Consider the following 22,449-nt stretch of genomic DNA (forward strand, 5'->3'; position numbering starts at 1 on the left):
ATACGGCTATAAGCCATTGGACTGCCAGCAGTGTGTTTTACCATCATCTCTTAAGCAAATCTCACAGAGGGTTTATATCACTCAGTTTTCTCCTACTGCAACAAAATAGCCTAATAACTGAAAGAAAGTTTTTTTCTGCCCATATAGATCTGTGGTGGGGCACAAGGCTCTGGGGTGTCTGCTAAGAGGACACTTACCACTGAGTTATACCCCTAGCTCAGGAAAAGATTATTTCGTCTCACATCTATGGAGTGCTCAATCTATGGTCAGCTGGCCTGTTACTTATGGGTCAGTGGTGAATCTGTTTATCATGGTCATGGTAGTGTAATGGTGAAGGAGACCTCATTCATGGCTAAGAGTGAAGTAAAGAAAGGAAAAGACCAGTATCCTCCAATCCCCTGTGAGAACTCGCCTGCTTGTTACTTAAACCCTCCCCCTAGACCTCCCTTCTGAAAGGTTTCACCGGGTTCAGACTGGGGGATGGTCTTTACTATGTGGGCCTATGGAGACCACTTATAAACCTAGAGTAATCTGCTTCAGGGAAAATCAAGGCACTTCCTCCTACCACAGAACCCAATGACGACACTTTCCATCTAGACACATGGAACTCCAGGCAAACTACAGAGCCAGTATTAAGTAGTTAAAATTGAAGCTCAATGCTGGCGACATGGCTCAGTAAGTACAGAGTTTGCCATGCAAGTGTGAGGTGACATAGTTCAGACCCCTAGCACCCACATAAATGTTGGGTGGACATAGTGGCCTGCCTGTAAAGCTAAAGCTTAGGAGATGGACACAAGGGCTGACAAGTTAGGCTAGTTGTATCAAATTGGTGAGCTCTGAGTTCAAGTGAGAAATTCTGCCTTATTATATAAAGGAGACATGGATTATAGAAGACTGATGACAACCTCTGGTCTCCACATGCAAAAAAGACAAATAGAGGCTTTCATTAACAATTCAGTACTATATATCATCGAAATGTTAGCTAGGGGCCCTTGATGGACCAAGGTGAAAGTATCCCACCCCAATTTCACTCATTTGCCTTTTCCTGCTCTCCCCAAATCTCAAAGCACACAATACAAAGCACACGCAGTGTGATATGCTTATCGGCTCCTGTACTGCCTGGCTCTTTGTCTTCTACTGAACGATTCTTAAAGTCCAGCCCCTTTTAACCCTCTTCCACGATTACTCTGAGAGGCTCCAAAGTTTGTCCACAATTCCAAATCCTGACTTGCATATCTAAACCTATCAAGTCATCCTTTGAGGAACAAGGAAATTAAAAGGTAACTGAGTAAACATTACTTACTGCCACACTCAAAACTAAAACAAACCTATCTTCAGCCAGGTGCTGGTAGTATAACCTTTAATCCTAGCCCTTGGGAGACAGAGACTGGCATAGCTTTAAGTTCCAGGCCAGCTTGGTCTACAGAGCAAGTTGCAGGACAGCCAGAACTATACAGGAAATCCTGTTTCAAAAAAACAAAACAAAACAAAAGCAATACCAAAAACTATCTTAATCTCCTCTTCTTTTGATGCTTCCTCCTCCTTCTTGTTTTTTAAAATTAGGATTTTACAGCTGGGGCTAGCTTGGAACTTGTTTCATATCTAGGGTTAGCCATGAATTCTTGGTCTGCCTGCTTCCACCTCCCAAGTGCAGGAGTTATAGGTATATATCTTCGTGCCTAGCTCAGGAATCGAGTCAGGGTTTTTCCCAGTACTCACTCTGAAATCCTAAGGTGTGTTAGATAAAGGGAAAGTAAGACCCTGTCACTTGTCACCAGTCATGTGTTTGTAAACTTAGTATCAAGGATGAGGGCGCTGGAGTTATAATTTTCCCATGAGGCTCCTCTGTGCAAAGACATTGGAGTTCTATAGAACATGCCCACTCTCTCTTTTTCCACTTAGTTTGGACACAACTCTTCCCTCCACACACAAGTCTTCAGATCATTCCTGGCACACAGAAAATCCTTGGCAACTGGCTGAGACCTTGAACAACAATCCAGTGTTGAATTTATTGGCAAGGTTAATGTAAGGATTAAAAGCACAGCTACCACATTCTCAGCACAAAGAAGTCCAGTGCAACGCCAGTTACCTCGCTATTTCAGAGAATAGCAGGTAGGACATTTTGGCGCATTTTATGTAGCACTGTCCCATAGAAATCTAATGTGAGCTCTAATGTGAGTTGCAGATATAATTTGACATTTTCTAGAAGCCCCACACTTAAAAGTGTAAAAGAAACAGATGAAATCAGTTTAATAACATATTTGCTTAAACTAACATATGCAAAAGCTTATCATTTCCACTTATAGGTGACATAAAAATTAAGAAGAAGTATCTTATTGTTTTCATTCTTTCTCATATTAAGTCTTTGGAATCCTTGTGACAATTACACATAAAAGACATCTCATTTTTGACCAGCCTCATTTCAAAGCCTGAGTACCTCCTTGTGGGTGACAGTCTTGTACTGGGCAGAGCAATTGTGGCCTTCCTGATGACACCTCATCTCCTTACATTTTGAAATCTGGCCCTTTTATGGTCTATTTTATATCCCATGTCAAACTGGGAATGACTCAGCCCTGGTTCTGTTCCACTCATATCATTAATGTATAGTAGTTTCACGATACAAAGTATAGATTTTTCTACAATAGGAATTACCAGATTTATTGTGCGGAATGACTTTGTTTTCTTCAAAAATTTCAAATATCCAGAAAATTAAAGTGGAAGGCTCAGCATAGTGAAGAAATGAGAGGGACAATAAGTGTCTAGTCTCCTGAGACTCTCCTGGTATCCAAGTAACCCTCCTTGATGGAAATCAGAGAGACTTGGCAATTAAGTTCAGTTCCTTCCTTCCTTCCTTCCATCCTTCCTTTCTTTCTTTCTTCTTTCTGGTTTTGTTTGTTTGAGGCAGGTTTTCTCTATGTAGCCCTGGATGTCCTGCCACTCACTCGATAACCAGGCTGGCCTCAAACTCAGAGATCTGCCTGCCTCTGCCTCTCAAGTGCTGGGATTAAAGGTATGCATCAACACTGTCCTGTCTAAAGTTCAATTTTAATGGTCAGGGATAGGAGTGGTGGCAGTATCTAACAAAATTAGGTGGATGAAGATATCATTAGGTGGTTGCCAAGTTTTTCAAGTAGCAGGTGACAGATACACTCATTTACAGGTAAGAAAGCAGAGGCTCAAAAAAGTTAAGGACTTGTGTTGTGGCCATTTTGCTCTGTTTCTTTCTATACCTTTCCCTACGAAAAGCTTATGTGCTTTCTTCATAGATGAGCTCAAATGAAAATTAATGCATAATTTTGTACCTTGCTTTTTCTGCTCTTAAAAAGGCTGTGTTTTATACAATGAATCGTTAAGATATTTTTTAAAATTATGCATATATGTATATGTGAGTGTCTGTGCATGTGAATGAGGTGTCCCTGGAGGCCAGAAGAGGGTGTAGGATCCCCTGGAGCTGGAGTGACGGATGGTTGTGAGCCACCTAACACGGGTGCTGGGAGCCAAGCTCCAGTGCACTGCAACATCAGTATGTACTCTTAACTGTGAAACTATCTCTACAGCCCATACAGTGAATCTTTGGTGATAACTGTTATTGAGTGTGTGTGTCATGATTTATTTAACCAATCTTTTATTGTTTTGTACATTTTAAATTTTTGTTATTTTGTGTGTATGAGTATTTTGCTTACACGTGTATGTGGAGTGCATGTTCCAGTGCATGTGGAGGCCAGAAGAGGGTGTAGTGTCCTCCAAAATGGGGGTTTTATATGTGGTTATGAGCCCTCAAGTTGTTGCTGGGAGTTGAACTAAGGTTCGAGAGCAGCCAGTGTTCTTAACTGCTGAGCCATCTCTCAAGTACCCTCTCTTATAATTTTTCTTTTTGCGGATATTACAGGATACGATTTTGTTCTATAGCTCAGGCACAAGAAGCATTATAGTACTTTATTTTTAATCAAATTAAACCCGATTTAAATTCTCATGTGCAAAGTAGGAATAGAGAAGGCTTCTGTGACAACCTCTACCACCACCTCAACCCCCACTCTCCCCCCAAAAGTTAACAGCCAAAAATGGAAGCTATCAAGGAGAACTCTTAAAAACTGTGATAAGGATGCTAAAGTGTAGCTCTCCACAACTGATGGCTTCTGGTGGGGGTGGAGGTGAGGAAGGACCCAGTTTTCTTCGTTTCTTTCTCTCTTTCTGTTTTGTTTTGAGACAGGGTTTCTCTGTGTATCCCTAGCTATCCTGGAACTCACTCTGTAGATCAGGCTGGCCTCAAGTTCAGAAATCCGTCTGCCTCTGCCTCCTAAGTGCTGGGATTAAAGGTATATGTCATCACCACCCTGAAAAAAAATTATTTATATGTAGTTGATGTTTGCCTGTATATATGTCTGTATGAAGGTATTGGATCCCCTGGAACTGGAATTACAGACAATTGTGAGCTGTCATGTGGGTTCTGGGAATTGAACCCAAGACCTCTGGAAGAGCAGTTGGTGCCCTTAACTGTCGAGTCCTCTCTCCAGCCCCTCCAGTTTTATTTAGGCTGACCACTGGGTATATGGACAACACAAATTGGACATGGGTTGTTTTTTTTTTAATTTTGTTGAGGGGGTGAAGTGGAAATCATAATGGAAATGAACTGGCTTTTATATCTGAAAGTTCAAAGAAGGTTTGATAGTAGCCTTACATCACCATTTCAGACATTTTTTCTTCCTGCTTCTGAACTATTTTCCAGAATGTCAGCTTCCTTCTAGTCTCAAGATAGATGCAAACTGCTACTACTTGCTTCTTTGTTGGCACTCAGATATGTGGAGAAGGTAGAAAGAGGGAGAGTGGAAAGTAACTGGACTGTTTCAGAAGCTCCAAAGCCTTAGAAAGTATTTCCTCCTTTCACATTGGCTTGACTTTTAGTAGGTGTTGTGACAGGGCAAGGGGTACAGAGGTTCCTCCACCTTCTATTCTTCTTGAGGGGATTTACAGAGGTTCCTCCATCTTCTATTCTTGTTGAGGACATTTGAGTTTAACTAGAATTTGATCTGTTTGATTGGAAGCCTCAAGGAAAATTACCCAACCTGAGATAGAGATGCTCCAGCTAACTTATTTTAGCTTCTGTTAAGCCACTTGCTTGTGCAGAACCCCCACCTCCTCTAGCTGTTTGTCTAAGTTTCTGTTTGCTAACTGCTTAAGTTTCTGTTAAACTGTCTGCTTGTACAGGCACCCCCTGCCCCCAGCTAACTGCTTAGCTTCTGTTAACCTGCTTGCTTGCACAGAACCACCCCCGCAGCTGCCAATAATGATACTAGAATATGGTTTTGCCTTTTAAAACCCCTTACTCGATCTAGGTGTGATGGTGCACACCTTTAGTCTCAGCACTTGGGAGGCAGAGACATGTGGCTCTCTAGGTTCAAAAACAGAACAAAAACCCAACTGACTAGATAGACTGTGTCTATATGGTCTTCTCCAGTGTGTATCTCATAACAATGTCTTATCTTAAACCAAGAACTACAGCAAAGAATCAGGCTGAAGCTCATCAGTTTTCCAATTGGCCCATATTTCTTATTATTGCAACTAATATGGGCTATTTTCTCTCCAAACGCAATTTATGGAGAAGTGAACTAAAGTGAGAATAATTACCAATAAAGGAGACAAATTTTTATAGAGACTATAAAAAATGTGTGTTCAGTTACCCATAGAGGCCAGAAGAAGGCATCGAATCCTCTGGAACTGGAGTTACAGGTGTTTGTGGGCCCTCTGATGTATAGATAGTCGGAATTGAAATTGGGTCCTCTGGAAGATCAGGAAGTGCTCTTTTTTTTAAAAATACATTTTTAAAGATTTTATTTTATGTATGTGAATACACAGTCATTATCCTCACTTCCTCCAATAAAACCACACTTACTCCAAGGCCACACCTCCTATTAGTGCCACTCCCTGTGAGTCTTAAAGAGGCCATTTTCATTCAGACCACCACAAGATTTCAAGAACCACAGAGAGGCCTGTATAAAACCTTATGTTCATAACACACTGGAAAACCTTTGAGAATATTTAAACTCAAGAGATCTAATAATAACTACTACTGAAATCAGCTGGCTTTAATTTCTAGACTAACCATTATCATGTACAAAATAGGACCAAATGTGCCTTATATTAGGTATATTTATTTTATTTTATTGTCACAAATAAAGGGAGAGAAGTCATACATTTTCACCTGACATTAAAATAACTGAGACACAGAAAGGCTAGTAGACTAGTCTTAGGTCACACAGCTTGCTAATGATAGGGTCAAGATTAGAGCTGTGTCGTTTGAGTCGTGGTTCAGCACAAGTTTTCATCACACAGGCCTCTTTCACATTTCCTCAACTTTTAGGACTGTGCCACTTTTTAGGGAAGCATAAAATTAGGCATATTAATTTGAAGTGATTAAAACATCAGAATAAAAGAACTTAAAGTAGGAGTTTGTGCAGCAGGAAAGGAAATCATGAAAAAGTTGATGGGTGAGTTTGGAAGGTTCATCAGTGCTGTGCCACATAGGTGGAAAAAGTCTCTTCCCACCAATGCGCAACTTTTCCCTTCTCGGGGATCTTCATCCATAACTGCTACCAGTAAAACTCCACCTGTGGGCAGCACCCAAGAAAGTGAGTAGACAACCATAGGCCACTCCTTTCTGTCTGCCCACGCACTCCTAACTGCAGTCAGTGTTCTGCTGTGTTGGTAAAACTGCCCTTTCCAAAGGGTGTTGCTAAGTCTCTTTAGGCTTTGCTTCGAATGGAAAAGGCAAAGTAGCCCAGGTATCTTATGTTGTACCTAAAAATCTGGAAATGTGGGAAGACCACAGGATGTCTCTGAAGGCATGTGCTGTTTTTCTTTAAATTCAAAGAGCAGAAGCCCAACAGTTTCATAAAGCAAAGAAGTGGTACATAGCCAAATGGAGGCAGGAAACTTTCCACTAATAATCAGACCAAGAAGAATTTTTACCTTTTTTTTTCTAGTTGAGTTTTACACATTAACAAAAATTAATGTTTTGTGGTAATAGTTAAAAGCAAGCAGTAGTTCCTATATCCACATTAGGAAATACTGATTTCTTATACTGAGCTGTGAATTTAGGCTCACTGTCATACAAAGACAATCTGGCACAATGTAACACATAGATTCCTGCACCAAAGTGGTAGTAGTGGTGAAACTGAGTCAGGGTTTTGTGATGGGGAGGGGTTGTGAAAGACACTGGTCAGTGGCTCTAATTTTTTCCCTTCGTTTTTTTGTTTGTTTGTTTGTTTGTTTGGGTTTTTTTTTTGTTTTTGTTTTTGTTTTTGTTTTTGTTTTTGTTTTTAAGACAGAGTTTCTCTGTGTAGCCCTGGCTGTCCTGGAACTCACTTTGTAGACTATGCTGGCCTCGAACTCAGAAATCTGCCTGCCTCTGCCTCCCGAGTGCTGGGATTAAAGGTGTGCGCCACCACGCCCGGCTCAGTGGCTCTAATTTGAGCTTTTCCAATGGATGTGTATGTTTGGGCAATGAAATAATTGTGACTAATCCCGACAAACTGTCTCGGGGCAAGGGGTTCTAGGTTCATGGAAACCAAGTGTTAATGACCTTCGTTTGTAATGGATTCCTTCAAAGGTCGTAGTGGTGAGAGAGGCATGAAACAGTGATCTAAGGATGGTGTTATTGGCCCAGTTGGTAAAGAGGGGTCTAGGACCAGGAACCACAGCCAGTGACGTAACAATACTGTTTTGTAACAATCCTGTCCAAAGGTATTCACCGGAGTGAAGGTAGGCAGTGAGTAGAGCTTCTGAGGACAGGTTAATTGCTAATACACTGAATTCTGTCGCGCGTGTAATGTTTGGGGGGGGGAGGTGGGGGGGACCAGTAGCTTCCACTTAATTCTGTAATTAATTGTTGGAAGCATAGGACCGCACGGGACAATTTAAAGCTGAGGAGTCAGCAGATCTGAGGAGGGCCTTCCGGAAGAGGGGCCTCGGGTTGGGGAGGTCTAGAGCAGCCCTAAAAATAGTTCAGGCGTGGGCTCCCAGTGGCCTTCAAGTCTCGGTGCACTTCTCAAGACTTGATCCGGGGCGGGACCGGCAGCAAGGGAGCAGGCTGGTGGCAGCCCGAGACCCAGGAGGTTTGTGTGCGTGTTACCGGGGCTTTAAGGAAGCTTAGGCGGCGGCGGCAGCCAATCAGCAGGGCGCGCGTGCAGCCGCGTACCCCTTAGCGCCCCTCACATCCCACGCGCGCCGCGTACGTGCGGCGGCAGATCCCGCCTTTTTCAGGCGGGGCTTGAGAAGCCGCGGGCAGCGGGCCACGGCCGCCCAACTGCTGCCCGGTACTTGTGTAGGTGCAGGCGAGCAGCTGCGGGCGCCAAGGCCAAGCCCCAGGTTGAGGTAAAGCCCCGCCGGCGCCGCCTCCTCCTCGCGGCTAGGCGGCGGTGACCGCCTCGGCTCCGGTCCCGGACGGCTCGGCGGATCTGCACACTGCTCTGGTGAGGATGCGGCTCTTCTACTGGCTGCTCAAGCAGCCGGTCCCCAAGCAGATCGAGCGCTACTCCCGCTTCTCCCCGTCGCCACTCTCTATCAAACAGTTCCTGGACTTCGGTAAGTCTGACTCCTTGGAGCCACCTCCAAGGCCCCACGGGAGTGAGGGAGACGCCATCCTTGTCCTGCCCGTAGTTGGGGCTCTTCAGCTTCTGGGCAAATTCCGTGAGAAGCTCCGGGAGGGGTGATGGGGATGCATGCCTGAGGGCCCTCCTGGGGCATAGGTTTCGGGTTTCGGGAAGTGGAGGGGCAGGGCCTGACACCCCCACGCTCAGCTTCGTCCAAGGACCCTCATTCCAGTCAGAACTCTCCAGCTATTCATTATGAGCTTCAAATCTACTTGACTCAAACCGCACTCTCCTGAAAACTTCAGAAAGAGAACTCGTAAACGTTTTTATTTTTAGGCGTTTTTAATGGTTGTGTAAGACGTGTTTAGAAACACCTTGAGGTTGAGTAAATCACGTAGTGACGTTTTGTTCCTTTTCTGCTGTAAGATGTTGGGTAGCCTTGAGTGGCAGGACCTGAACGCCTTCATTATGATTCTGACTTCAAAGCAGTCATAGTCTTGGGCTGCAAAATGCCTTAGATACTGGGTAAGAGCTGACCTGTGGGCTCCTGACTACAAAGCAGGGGTTCTAGGACAACTCCAGCCTAAGTGTGAGCACCTTTCCTTACACCCTTTTGGCAGCTGGGCTAGTACTTCATTTTACATGGATTGGGATGGGAAGGGAGAGGACCCCCAATAAAGTCTGAGGCCTACTTAGATGGGAATAGATTCTGCCACCTTCCATGAACTAATCAATCATGTTTCCCCAGAGGATGTCATTTTAACTCCAGCAGGCCGAATGCAGTTATGAAACACCTGAAATAAAACAAATATGGAACTCAGCATCCCCCCCCCCCCAAGGAAACTCAAGATGACTTAGGCTCTCAAAGCCTTGTCTGTTGAATTCATATGATTTAAATGTCATGGGATGGTATCAGTTGGATATAAAAATGCAAAATAGGTACAACCTTCTGGGAGGACCAGATATGCAAAATGTGATGTCTATATTTGGGGAGAAACACAGGGGATGGAAAGAGGTACAGGTTAGAGGTTGAAGCTGATGCCAAATTAAGTTTTAGAAGCTAAGTTACCAAAGATAGATGATGAAAATCTAAGGTGAGGGTGGCCTTTGCATCTTAAGTTTCATTTTCATAAGCTTTTCAGTAGTTGGACTCTACTCCCTCTGGCTACATGTAGAATTTATGTATTTATTCTTAAACATTTTATCTATGCACGAACTTGTTTGTGTGGACACCCATGTATCATGGTGTATCTGTAGAGATCAGAGGAGAACTTGGGGGAGTTGGTTCTCTCCTCCTGGCATGTGGGTCCCAGAGATGAGACTCTGGCAACCAGGCTTGGGAGAGTGGGCCTTTACTGGCTGCACTTTCTGACCCCACCCTGCTTGGAGAGTTTTGCAAGTTTGAGACAGGTCCTAACTTCACAGCTTAGAATGAAAATGTTGCTATTGCTATCAATAGGCATGTTTTCCTAATTTAGGCTTCGAGATGGTTGTGAACACAGGAACCTTTTGTTAGGGTTAACAGACAGATTCGCTCTCAATTGAAAGAACAAACGAAATCGCTCACTCCCACCTGCAAAGTTTGTGAAAGTTGAAAGAGTAAACCTGAAATTTCAGTTACTTTATTTCTATGGCAGTATCTCCCATGTTTATAGGCAAGGATGTTATTTGAATAGGGAAACTACTATAAGGATATTGTTATGGTGGGTAATCTATGTGGTGAGTATCTAGAAACAAATGTTCACTCTTTAAAGCATTGAGTTCGGGGCTTGGGGCCAGGGCCTCATGCCCTGACTTTTTGGTACTAGTAGTATATGCATGGAGTCGAGGGCACCCCAGAGTCATTCCAAAGCATCATCAGGGCTAAGAGCCATTAAGTAGGTGTACTTCTGGTTATTCTGCTGCCTCCCTTTGTTCTGTATGGAATATTTGTTTAAGCCCTTTAAAAAGAATAATTTCTTGAATCATCTTTACTGGAAATGAGGTTTGCAAGAATACCAAGTATTCTAAATGGAATATCAATTTACAAAGATAGTATTGTAGTACCATTCCCAAGGGCAAGATTAAAAAAAAACAGCAACAACATAAAAATTTATATTTTCTCTTTTGGCTCAAGATGACAGTTACATGATTCCAAATTCAAAAGATGTAAAAGGACCTATGCAGAAAATGTCTATGTCCTACTTCTGTTGGCTACTCTTTTTGCATAAGTTGCACCATATTGTTTTATTTGTATCTTGCTTTTTAAGCTTAATATGAAAGAACTTACTGTGTATGTACTTGTAAACTTCCTTTCCCCTTTTCTGTCTGCTGAGGGTTCATATGGTAATTTCACATATGTCTGGGTGTAGATAGAAGACAAATTCCTGATGGTGACCCTGTTTTGTTTTGTTTTGTTTTGTTTTGTTTTTCTGCTTTCTCCAGACAGGGTTTCTCTGTATAGCTCTGGCTGTCCTGGAACTTACTTTGTAGACCAGGCTGGCCTCCAACTCAGAAATCCGCCTGCCTCTGCCTCCCAGGTGCTGGGATTAAAGGCGTGCGCCATCACGCCTGGCTGATGGTGACCTTTTACATCAAGGAGGATACGCATTTGTAATTTTAATAATTGTTAACAAATTCCTTTCCATCTGAGGTATGTATTTACCCACCTATGGGGAGTTTCTGAGATAGAGTGCCTGCTTTTCTGTACTCTTGCTACATGCTTATCTGGTTATTACACTTGGATGGGTGAAGTCATGTTTACATGGAAATGTTTTCTTCCTCAAGTAAACTTTATCTTGGCTTTTTATTTTGGAAAATTGTATAGCAGTAGAAGAGATAGTTTGATAAACTCTTGGGTCGTTATACTGAGATTTATTTATGTTATTTGTAGATGTTTGCATATGCAGGCAGTTAGGTTTGGTTTGGCTTTCTTTTTTTGAAAGTTAGGCTTGTTTCAGAAAGATAATTTTTTCTCCATTAATACTGATTTATTCTTTTGAGTTAACTGCTCTTTAAAGATTTGGTATAACACTCCTATGAAACCTTCCACAAGTTTCTATATTCTATGGTATTGGTCTGTGTAGATTTTCTGAGTCATTTGGAGTCCATTTGGATATATTTTTTTCTACAAAATTCTCATTTTCATTGATTTTTTTTTTTGGCAAGTTTGAATAGATTCCCCTTTCTCCCATCTCTTTTTCCATTTAGGCGCTCACTTTTTATTTTGTGCGTTAAAAAAATGTGCTTGTCTTTTGGCAGGTTTCTTATGTATATAACCCATTCTCACTACTTTCTCCTGCACTCCTCTCTCCCCATTTCCCATTCCTATCACCACACACACACACACACACACACACACACACACACCGACCCTTCCTAGATTCATGGCTTTAGGTTTAGTTTTATGACCTTGTCTGACCATTGGATTGGAGCATTGTAGGGCCTTACTTATTTACTGAAACAGGGTCTGGAAAACCCTCTGTACACTAGACTGGCCTCCAACTCAGAGATCTGCCTGCCTCTGCCTCCTCAGTGCTAGGATTAAAGACATACAACATATCCAGCTGTATTTGTGTATTTTTTTAAACAGTCTTGCTATGTAGCCTAAGAGAGCCTCTAACTCCCAGTCTTCATCCAGTCTTCTGAATGCTACAAGTAGAGGTATATACCACTGCATGCAGCTTTGATAGTATTGTCTTAACAGTCTTTTTGTTTCTTTATTTTTGAAATTTTTTTTGTCTTTTTTCTCCATCCCTCACTCCACCTTTATTTTAGATAGGGTTTCGTTCTTCTGGAACTCACTGTGTAGCCCAAATTGACTTTGAACTCTTGGTGACCCCTCTCTCAACTTTTTGGACTTACAGGCATGAGGCACCACTGTCTTCTTGATTCAGTTAGTAGGTGGTTTGTTTGCTTATATTTATTTCTTAGTATTATGGCTTTTCTGTGTGGTTCATGTTTACCTTGACCTTTCTGAGTCTCTCTGATAGCCTTAGATTAATTTTGTTTTTTCTTTCTTTTTTTTTTAAGTTGGATACCGATTTCTTTTTTGCCACTCCCTTTTATTTCATTTTTTTCTATTTTAATTTTAATTTTATGTTATGTAGATAGGCGGTATTTCTGTTGACCACTTGCTTGCCTGGTGCATGTAGAGGCCAGAAGAGGAAGTCAGCTCTCCCAGTTACAGACTGTTGTGAGTTACCATGTAGGTGCTGAGAATTGAACCCAGGTCCTCTGGAAGTGTAATGAGTACACTTAACTGCTGAGCCATGTCTCCCACCCCTTTCAGTTTTAAGGCAATTAGCTGTGCCTCTGATCATTGCTTTAGCAGTTGATAGGTATATTTGACCCTTACCCCCATCTCTTCCATATCCTGGAAGATGTTTATTCTTTTATGAATTAAGGTTAGCTTGAGAGTGCTGAAACTTCCATTGCAGGTTTATTATGTGTATTAAGTATCTTTAATTTTGTTGCATGAGCACAAAATGTTCTTTTTGTTTTTGTGTAGCCCTGGCTGACCTGGAACTCACTTTGTAGACCAGGCTAGCCTCAAACTCAGAAATCCGCCTGCCTCTGCCTCCTGAGTGCTGGGACTAAAGGCATGTGCCACCACTGCCCGGCCACAAAATGCCCTTTATCTTCAAAGACAAAAATTGATGTTTGTCTTTGTATGTGATTGTTTATTCCTTGCTAAGGTATAAAAACACTTAATTGGGTGTGGATCAAACATGAGAGACATTAAAGTATTTCAATATAATTCTGTTTTCCCATATGTCTCTAGTTTTTGTCATGATTGTTAATGTGACCCTTGATACATATTAGCTGTCATGTCCTCATGGTGAGTTGTCGCCTTTACCATTACTAGTTTAATGCTTTTTGGTCTGGAGTCAGCCTTATTTGATGTTGAGATCTGTATTCTATCTTCTCATTGGCTTTCTTATTTTCAGTTTTTCTGAATTACTTTGATTTAAATATTTCTTCAAATGTAAAGCTGGTTTTGCTTTGTAATAATTGTTTTCTTTTACATGGTAGGTTTAGCCTGAATATACTTACTGGTATAAATCAATTGATCTGTCATACATAATGGTAAGCATGTATAATTGTTCCCTTTTGTTGTTAATGCTTTAATTTTTCACCTTGTCACATAATTTTTTGCTTTATTTTACCACATTTATTTTGATTAGTTGCTTAGGTTTGAATTCTTATTTCATTTGTTATAATTTTGACTTCCTTTCTATATTTTTATTTTATATGTATGTACTGGCTATTTTTGTGTCAACTTGACACAGCTGGAGTTATCACAGAGAAAGGAGCTTCAGTTGAGGAAATGCCTCCATGAGATCCAACTGTAAGGCATTTTCTCAATTAGTGATCAAGGGGGAAGGGCCCCTTGTGGGTGGGACCATCCCTGGGCTGGTAGTCTTGGGTTCTATAAGAGAGTAGGCTGAGCAAGCCAGGGGAGGCAAGCCAGTAAAGAACATCCCTCCATGGCTTCTGCATCAGCTCCTGCTTTCTGACCTGTTTGAGTTCCAGTCCTGACTTCCTTTGGTGATGAACAGCAGCATGGAAGTGTAAGCCGAATAAACTCTTTCCTCCCCAACTTGCTTCTTGGTCATAATGTTTGTGCAGGACTAGAAACCCTGACTAAGACAAATTGGTACCAGTAGAGTGGGGTATTCCTGTGACAACCTGACCATGTTTTGGGGAGGACTGTGGAAGGACTTTGGAACTTTGGGCTTGAAGATCCATTTGTTGTTAAGAGCTCTGTCAGATGTTGTGTAGGAGCTTGGAAGATAATGCTGAGAACAGTGCAGAAGTTGGAGGCCTGTTTTGTGAAATTTCAGAGGGAAAATTAAAGACTCTCTTCAGGGCCATTGCTGTTTTTATTGTGAAGATTTTGTAGTTCTGGTTAGCTGGGGCTGAAGAATCAGCTGTGATTAACAAGATACCAGAACTACTAAAGCAAAAACTTTGCATTACTGGGACTATTGATGCTGGTTAGCTGGAGCTAAGAAATTAGCGGTGATTAAGAAGAGACCAGCATCGTTGAGGTGACATCTTCTGGGAAGTGTTTTCTGAAAGCACAAAGAGGCTGTGTTCCAGAGATAGGCAAGGTTGTACTCCTTCTGCAGTGGGACTTGGTAATGTGTAAGGGTCACCCAGGTGGTACTGGTTTTGAAGGCATGAAGGGGTCACACAGCAGCTCAGGCTCGGCACTGTGAGAGGCCATGGAAGGCCATTGGTGAAGGTGCAGCCCCAGTTGTAATTGAAGGCCCAGGACTGAAGGGGTCACGCAGTGTTTTGGAGATGCCAGTACCACGAGATGACCACCAAGAGCAGCAGCAGCAGTGGAGTACAGGCATCTGGAGCCCAGAGGACGACATGTGTGCTACAAAGGGCATGGCTGGAGAAGTGACCCAAGCCCTTGGAGGAGCCCAGAAGATCGTGAGTTGGATCCCAGACGTTGGACGGTTGGAGATTGATTTTTGCTTTGAATGTGACTGTGCCCTGATATTTTCCCTCTTGAAGGAAGAAACTGTTTTAGTGGAGCCCACAGTTAAGATACTTTTAATTGTAAAAAGACTTTGGATTTTAAAAGAGATGGATATTTTAAAGAGATTGAAAATTTAAGAATATGTAAAGACTGTGGGACTTTTAAAGTTATTTAGATCTTGGGGATGAATAAGAATGTAAGGGTTGAGGCTTACTAGTGATGTGTTTGTGTGTCAAGTTGACAAGGGGTCAATTGTACTGGCTATTTTTGTGTCAACTTGACACAGCTGGAGTTATCACAGAGAAAGGAGCTTCAGTTGAGGAAATGCCTCCATGAGATCCAACTGTAAGGCATTTTCTCAATTAGTGATCAAGGGGGAAAGGCCCCTTGTGGGTGGGACCATCTCTGGGCTGGTAGTCTTGAGTTCTATAAGAGAGCAGGCTGAGCAAGCCAGGGGAGGCAAGCCAGTAAAGAACATCCCTCCATGGCTTCTGCATCAGCTCCTGCTTTCTGACCTGTTTGAGTTCCAGTCCTGACTTCCTTTGGTGATGAACAGCAGCATGGAAGTGTAAGCCGAATAAACCCTTTCCTCCCCAACTTGCTTCTTGGTCATGATGTTTATGCAGGACTAGAAACCCTGACTAAGACAATGTATAAGTGTTTCGCCTGCGTGGCATGCATGCGCATTGTGTGTGCGCATGGTGCCCTCAGAAGTCAGATGAGGGGGTCAGATCTCCTGGGACTAGAATTAAGGTAGGTTGTGAGCCACTGTGTGGGGGCTGGAAATGGAAAATGGGTTCCTCTGCAAGAACAACAATTACTCTGATCTTCCAAGTCATGCAGCCCCACTTTATTTCTTTAGACCAGACCTTCCTTTGTCTGATTGTGGTCACTGCCTTGCTAGCTCATGGACCTTTTGAGGAGTAGAAATGTGGCTAGGATGGCTGAGAAACTGAATTGATTTAATTTGAATTCGGAACAGATTTGATTTGGTTCATTTTAAAATTGTGTTACATGTAGGTATTCGGATGTATGTGTGTATATGGTGTGGAGGCCAAAAGATAACCTTGACTGGCTGTCCTTCCTTAGAAGTGTCTTATTTTGTTTTCTTAGATAGTCTCTCACTTACCGTGGGGCTCATCAAGTAGATCAGAGAGCCACAGGGACCTGACTTGTCTCTGCTCCACCAGCATGAGAATTATAAGTCTAAGCCAGCATGCCTGACATTTGGTGCTTGTTTTTTGAGACGGGCTTTCTCTGTGTAGCTCTGGCTGTCCTGGAATGTGCTTTGTTGAGTGGGATGTCCTTGAACTCACAGAGATCCACATGCCTTTGCCTTCTGAGTGCTGGTCTGGACGGTGTGAGTCACCACTGCCCAGCTGGCTTGGCTGACATGTTTATATCTGTTCTGGGAATGTAACTCAGGTTCTCATGTTTGAGAGGCAAGTCCTTCACTCACTGACCTATCTCTGTATTCCTCAGTTCATTTAGAATAATTTGGAAAGAAGAATTTACCTTAACAACCATAAGCTTTATGGACTTAATTATAAGCCATTTCTTCATGATAGAAATACAGCTTCTAAACTGTGATGTGTGGTACATGTAAGATACATAGCAGATAACAAGGAATTCATCTAAACCCAGCATGATGTCTTTTCACTTTTTTGAGGTGCTGAGGATTGAATCTAGAGCTTTGTATATAGTAAGCCAGTGCTCTATGACTGAGCTATACTCTCCCTCTTTCATATTGATTGTATATTGAAATGATATTTTACATATGTCAGGATAAACAAAATTTAAAATCTCATCTATTTTTGCTAATGTGACTAAGAAGTTATAAATTATATATGTAGTTCATATTCCATTGGCATATTCAATGTGGCTTCAAATAGTAATTTCTTAGTGGAAACACTAATATTACATTTTATGTACAAAAGAAACATTGATTTTATTTCCTAACAGCTCTTGCATGCCTTGCTCTGTTTTCTTTTGTAGAGTCTCTGTATTTTGGACTTATGTGTTGTGTTTGAATAGCTGTTAACATTATGGTGGCTCTTACACCATTTGGACAACCCTTCAGTTCTGTCTCCTAAGTATTGTTCCTTTGAGTTAATAATTCTCTTAGTGATTTTACCTTATGATTTTTTTGGCTTTTGATTACGAAAAGGCCAACTTGGACTATTACGCAGTAATTAAAGATACATTCTTGTGCAAGTTGAGGGAGTTTGTGGGAACAGCATTTTCATTTTCATCAGTATTTGCTTTTTCTTTTGGCCTCACTGCCTGTTTCTGATCTTCTCGCTAGCCACTTTTGTCCCTTCCTATTTGTTTATTTCTCATTTACAAGCTTCACTTGTAATTAAGATCTGTTCGTTCCTTTTTCTCTTTATTTCATCCTATCCTCTCTCCAGAGTGTGGATGCTTGCTCCTTTGTAGCCTCCTGGCTCCTCAGCTCAGTTTTCTCTGCACAGCGAGAGTGGGAACTCCACAAATGCCATAGAGGTCATCACAGATTGCTCACTTTAGTCAGTTACAGACGTTTAAACTTGCAGAAAAATACAGCGTCACCCAAATAAAATTGCCGGAAAGCAGACTGTTGTACACACCTCGCCTATCTTTTCACGGAATTCCATGCTTTGATTTCTACCCTCCACATGCTGGCTCTGTGAATGTTACAGGTGTTAGCTGTTAGACAGCAGCAGCCAGTCCCCTTGTTCTTGCAAGTCTTGAGGTTTAAGGGCCCAGCTGCCTTCAGTTTTGCTTTTGCAAATATTTTAAGACTCCATTAGCCACTGAGACACTGACTTCAGTGCCAAGTGCTTGCTCTCTGCAAAGTCTCAGGTTTTTAAGTCATCTTGTTCTTTGACACTTTGTTTCCAATGGATAGAACTGTGATTTCACTCCTGGAGAAGTTGAAAGGTGTTATTTAAAGATTGTGTTAGGAAAGGGGAACCAGTCTCATCCTTCTTTCTGAGCATGTTTATTCTGCCACTTTACATGTGCACAACAGGTCTATTCTGAGTAGAAAAGGTCCAGCATTGGGAGGGATTGCCAAGAATTAGACCAGCCTGTCTAGAGACAGAAGCCAACTATTTACAATTAAAAGGGGAGAGAACAATTTAGTTTAAGGTCTGAATATCATACTTAGCTTTTTGCATCTTTGGTCAGTAAAGAGAACTAGCTTTTATGATCTGATACCATGGAACTCATTTATTGGGCTCTGGGAAACCTTGAGGCATCTAAAGTTGGAGTTCTGGCTTTGTTCCTTTTAGAGCACTTGAGTGTCTTTCATGAGCTTTATTAGTTTTTTTTATTATTATCATACAAGTTAAATTTCACTGTAGCATTTTCATATATATTTTCATATATATATATGTATATATGTGTATATATATGTATATATTCATATATATATATATATTCTGTTGTGTTGGTTTCCTCTTCCCACTGCCCTCTTCCTGCTAGCCCTCCTCCTCTTCCCATCTGCTTTCATGCCACATCTGTTCTGTTACCCATCTTTTTTCTATGTCCTCCACTAACATGGCCTTATTCCTCATAGTCACCTTTCTAGTTTCATGACTAACACATGTGTAACACACACATACCCCTAGCATCTGCCTACAAAGTAAATGTGGGGTTTTGTTTTGTTTTTGCTTAATGTCAATTCCAGTTCTGTCCATGAATATCATGATCTATTTTTTCTTTATGGCTGATTAAAATTCATTTGCATATGCATACATTTATCCATTAATTCTTTATGTCCCTTTCCCTTCTTGTTTGGCTGTTTATAACAGTGCAGCAATAAACGTGTGTGTGTAGCTATTTCTGTGGACTTGAGGTTCTTTGGCTATACCAGGAGTGGACTAGCTAGGTTATATGCTAATTCTATTTTCACTTTTTGAGGCACTTCCATACTGTTTATCATGGTGGTTGGCCTCCTTTGAATGCGCACTAGCAGTGAATAAGCTCTTTGAAGAGGACATGGCATCACTTGCTGACCTTGTTCATGGCTGGCTGCTTTCCTCCTGGTAAGCTTTTGGAAATTGATTAGATTGTTGGCAAGATTTGGGAAACCTTAGCTTTGTTGCTGGATGCAATTACAAAATATTACCACTTTCATTTTTTATATTGTATATACAATTAAATTGTTGTACTTCAGTGATAGCTCTGTCTTAGAGTTGGGTAGATCTCTCTCCTTTTTTTGAATACCCTTATCTATCTCTGATCAGAGCCTATGCTTTTCCTCATTTTTAAAATTAGTACATGTTTAAGAGTATCTTTCGATGCACAGCAAAATTCTGCAAGTGCAGAAAGTACAGACTTCCCTTGAGCATCCCAAATACAGCCTAAACTGCCTTCAACATCCTGTACCAGTGTGAGACCTTGAGGAGCTGCCAGTAACCATTGTTGCAACTAAGAAACCATCATCAGCACCAAAAGTCCATTGTTTATACTAGAAATGGTTCTTTGTGTGTACTCTGAGTTTTGATACCCACAAATAATGCTTTACTGGAACGTACACATGCTCATTTGTTACATACAGTCTGTAGCTTTGGGTTCCTCCCCAACAGCAGAGTTGCCTTGTTGCCAGAAACTGTATGTATGGTTCACAAAACCAAAAGTGCTTATTGTCTGGTCATCTAAACCAAGTTCACCAACCCCTGGGCTAAGGCAGTTATGTCCCCTCTTTAAAGAGTGAGCACTATTTCTCTGAAGTTGTAAGTATAAAGTTGTCTGTCTCTTGCTAACACTCAGCACTGCTTATGTGGAATGTGATTGATTGGGTGGCTTAGACTTTTCCAGAGAATCTGGTATTTACTTATAGAGTGTCTTGTTTCTGAATAGGATCTCCATATGAATGGCTTTGAAAGATTTTATAGGTTCAGTTTATAAAACTGACAGTACTTGTTTCTCTACAGGGTTGCCAAAATGAGGTTTTGAGATTAATTGTAATGCCTAACATAGGCACTACCAGGTTTTTTGCCCCATTAAGTATATCGCCTGGAGTTTTGTTCTGCATAAAGTGTCTTTGAACACGTAGTACCTGGAATCTGAAGTTTGAATCATTTTCATACATTCCGTGTATGTTTTGGTGTTGGTAGTCAGTGAAGAACATGTTGACTAGCATAGTCTCAAAAATATGTCAGTGGGACTGTGGCTGGGCCACCTGATAGTTGAAGGCATTCCATCTTTGTCGTGGAAGATGGCATTGAAACTAGCATTAAAGTATCTCTTTATATGCTAATTTCCCTTTATAGTTCTTTAACTGGCAGAACAGAACTTGGTCATGGCTCATGTTAGGTTCCCTTCATATCCCCTTTGTTTGTTTTTTCGCCTGCGACAAGGTTTCTCTGTGTAACACCCATGGCTGTCATGGAACTTACTTTGTAAACTAGCCTGGCCTCAAACTCAGAGAGATCTGCCTGGCTTTGCCTCCCCAGTGCTGGGATTATAGATGTGTGCCATCATATCTCTTTGAGAACCCTGCTCCTGATCATTGGTTCATCTTCTCACTAAGATTGTATCTTCTGCCATAATGAATACCATAAATTGTAGTAAGTGATTATATTTCACAGGTCAATATTGATATATTCTCTCTAACTGAACACTTTGGGTTCTAACACAATGGTGCTTTATTTCCCTAAACATCATTCTGGCAGCAACAGTTGAATTTCATTCTTAGAGTTGATCTGGGACTCCGCCATTACATTTGCTTTGCCCCTGTAATGTCTTTGGAGAGCAGTATATAGTAGTCTCAGTATAAGTGATCAACTCTTCCATGTTTCTCCACACCATGAAGTTTAATACTGTCCCATGTGGTATTAGAAAACAATAGGGCCTTATGTGGTATACCTATCTTTCTGCAATAACTTATATTTTGATAGACATGAGTATGTATAAGCTCCTTGTAAGTGTAGGAATTACAGGACTGTGCCACCACACTGTATATGAACTCTTTCTTGGATAAGCTCTAGTAACATGAAATATTTCCTTAAGTTTGGTAGCAGGTATTTTTTGATCCATGACTTTGGTTTTATACGGGTTAATTTGTTTCCTGATTCAGCCAGTTAAATAGAAAGTGAAGTGGTCATTGTTCTGTTACTAATCGTGTACTTGTCACATAATGTGCTGAAAGAGAGACACTTTTTGGAGTAACCCCTTCTGGAGAAGGCTGCTTGCTTCACACTGAATCCCCTACTCTCTAGCAATTGTCCTTCTGGGCACTACTCATCTTTGGCTAGTGCGCGTTACACATTGTAATGTCTTGTACATTGTAGATGTCTCTGTGCAGTATACTCAAGTCTTTCTGTTTTAATCTGAAACTATTCCAGTAGGAAATTAGGCTTTATATTGCAGTTGGAAAAGTATCTGTTGATGCCACGAGTATTTAGAGAACACTTACCCAAACTTGGTGTAATATGTGGTACCATTTGGTTCTCAACAGCTGTACCCACTTTACAAGTGAGGACACTGAAATTCTGAGCAGGTGAGAATTACACTTGCAGTAGGCAGCAGCTAGGTTTCTGCTCACCTGCCAATCCTACCATATTCTGAGATTAAAGTCTTATAAATACAACTAGAGAAAAGAACATGTCAAAGAGCTACCCTAAAACTATATCCTGGTAAAATTTATCCAATTTAACGTGGTTAATGGAAAAAAATACATCATCAACTCCAACTTTTACTAGACAGTCCTGGAAAAACGCAACCTCTCATGGCTGAGCAGGGTCATTCACACTAGGGTTTCAGGCCTCACTAGGACTTTCCCTTTGTTCTCCTTTTTCACTCACTTGTCCCTCCCCCTGCTACTCTGTAACTGACCCACACCAAGTAGTAGAAAGGTGGAGACAGAGATAGCCTTTAAGAATCCACTGGAAACTATATTTAGGGGACACTGACTCTATTCGCAGTGAGATAGATCATGGAAGATATCCTCAACATTCTTCTTCAATTATAAAATGCTCATTATCAGGCCATTTCATTAACAGAATATTTTTTTCTCTCTCTCCTGTAAATTATTTGAAAACAGGGTTAAAGACACCAGCTACTATGGAAAAGTCTTGTCTGGGAACCCTTGCTCTCAGGTGGCTGGACAAATACTTCTTGATTCCTCCACAAGAGGACTCCCCAAATTTTATTTTTTATGCCTATTCTTCTGATACCTTGGTAAACAGAAAGCTATAAGGAGCCATCCTAGACCAGGGAAACTGTAGGGCTTTCTGCACATGAATAGTTGTCTCCAACTTTCCAGTGAAAGACAGAGTATAAAAACACAAAGACACTGAGTGGGAGAGGACGCGGAACCCTAACTTTAAATCCCTAGCATTGAAATGAAGCAGAAACAAGAGACTCAAAGACTTATGAAGCCAGGAGAAAAGCAACGCC

The 22,449-nt window shown here is 41.4% G+C and overlaps 1 protein-coding gene across 2 annotated transcripts in view; it reads left to right on the plus strand.

The window, feature by feature from the left end:
- Positions 1-7,897: 7,897 nt before the first annotated feature.
- Positions 7,898-22,449, plus strand: part of Pdk3 (pyruvate dehydrogenase kinase 3) — a 68,055-nt gene continuing 53,503 nt past the window's right edge. The window contains exons 1-2 of one of the 2 annotated variants that reach the window (XM_021153143.2): positions 7,898-8,111; positions 8,325-8,580. In XM_021153143.2, the coding sequence (XP_021008802.1) occupies positions 8,475-8,580 (106 nt within the window). In that variant the 5' untranslated portion in view covers positions 7,898-8,111; positions 8,325-8,474. Of the gene's footprint in view, positions 8,112-8,227; positions 8,581-22,449 lie in introns of those variants that run through there. The other variant, XM_029473478.2, reaches the window with a different exon arrangement.

This window comes from Mus caroli, unplaced genomic scaffold (assembly GCF_978045245.1).
Source record: "Mus caroli unplaced genomic scaffold, Mus_caroli_1 scaffold_5, whole genome shotgun sequence".
NCBI lineage: Eukaryota > Metazoa > Chordata > Mammalia > Rodentia > Muridae > Mus > Mus caroli.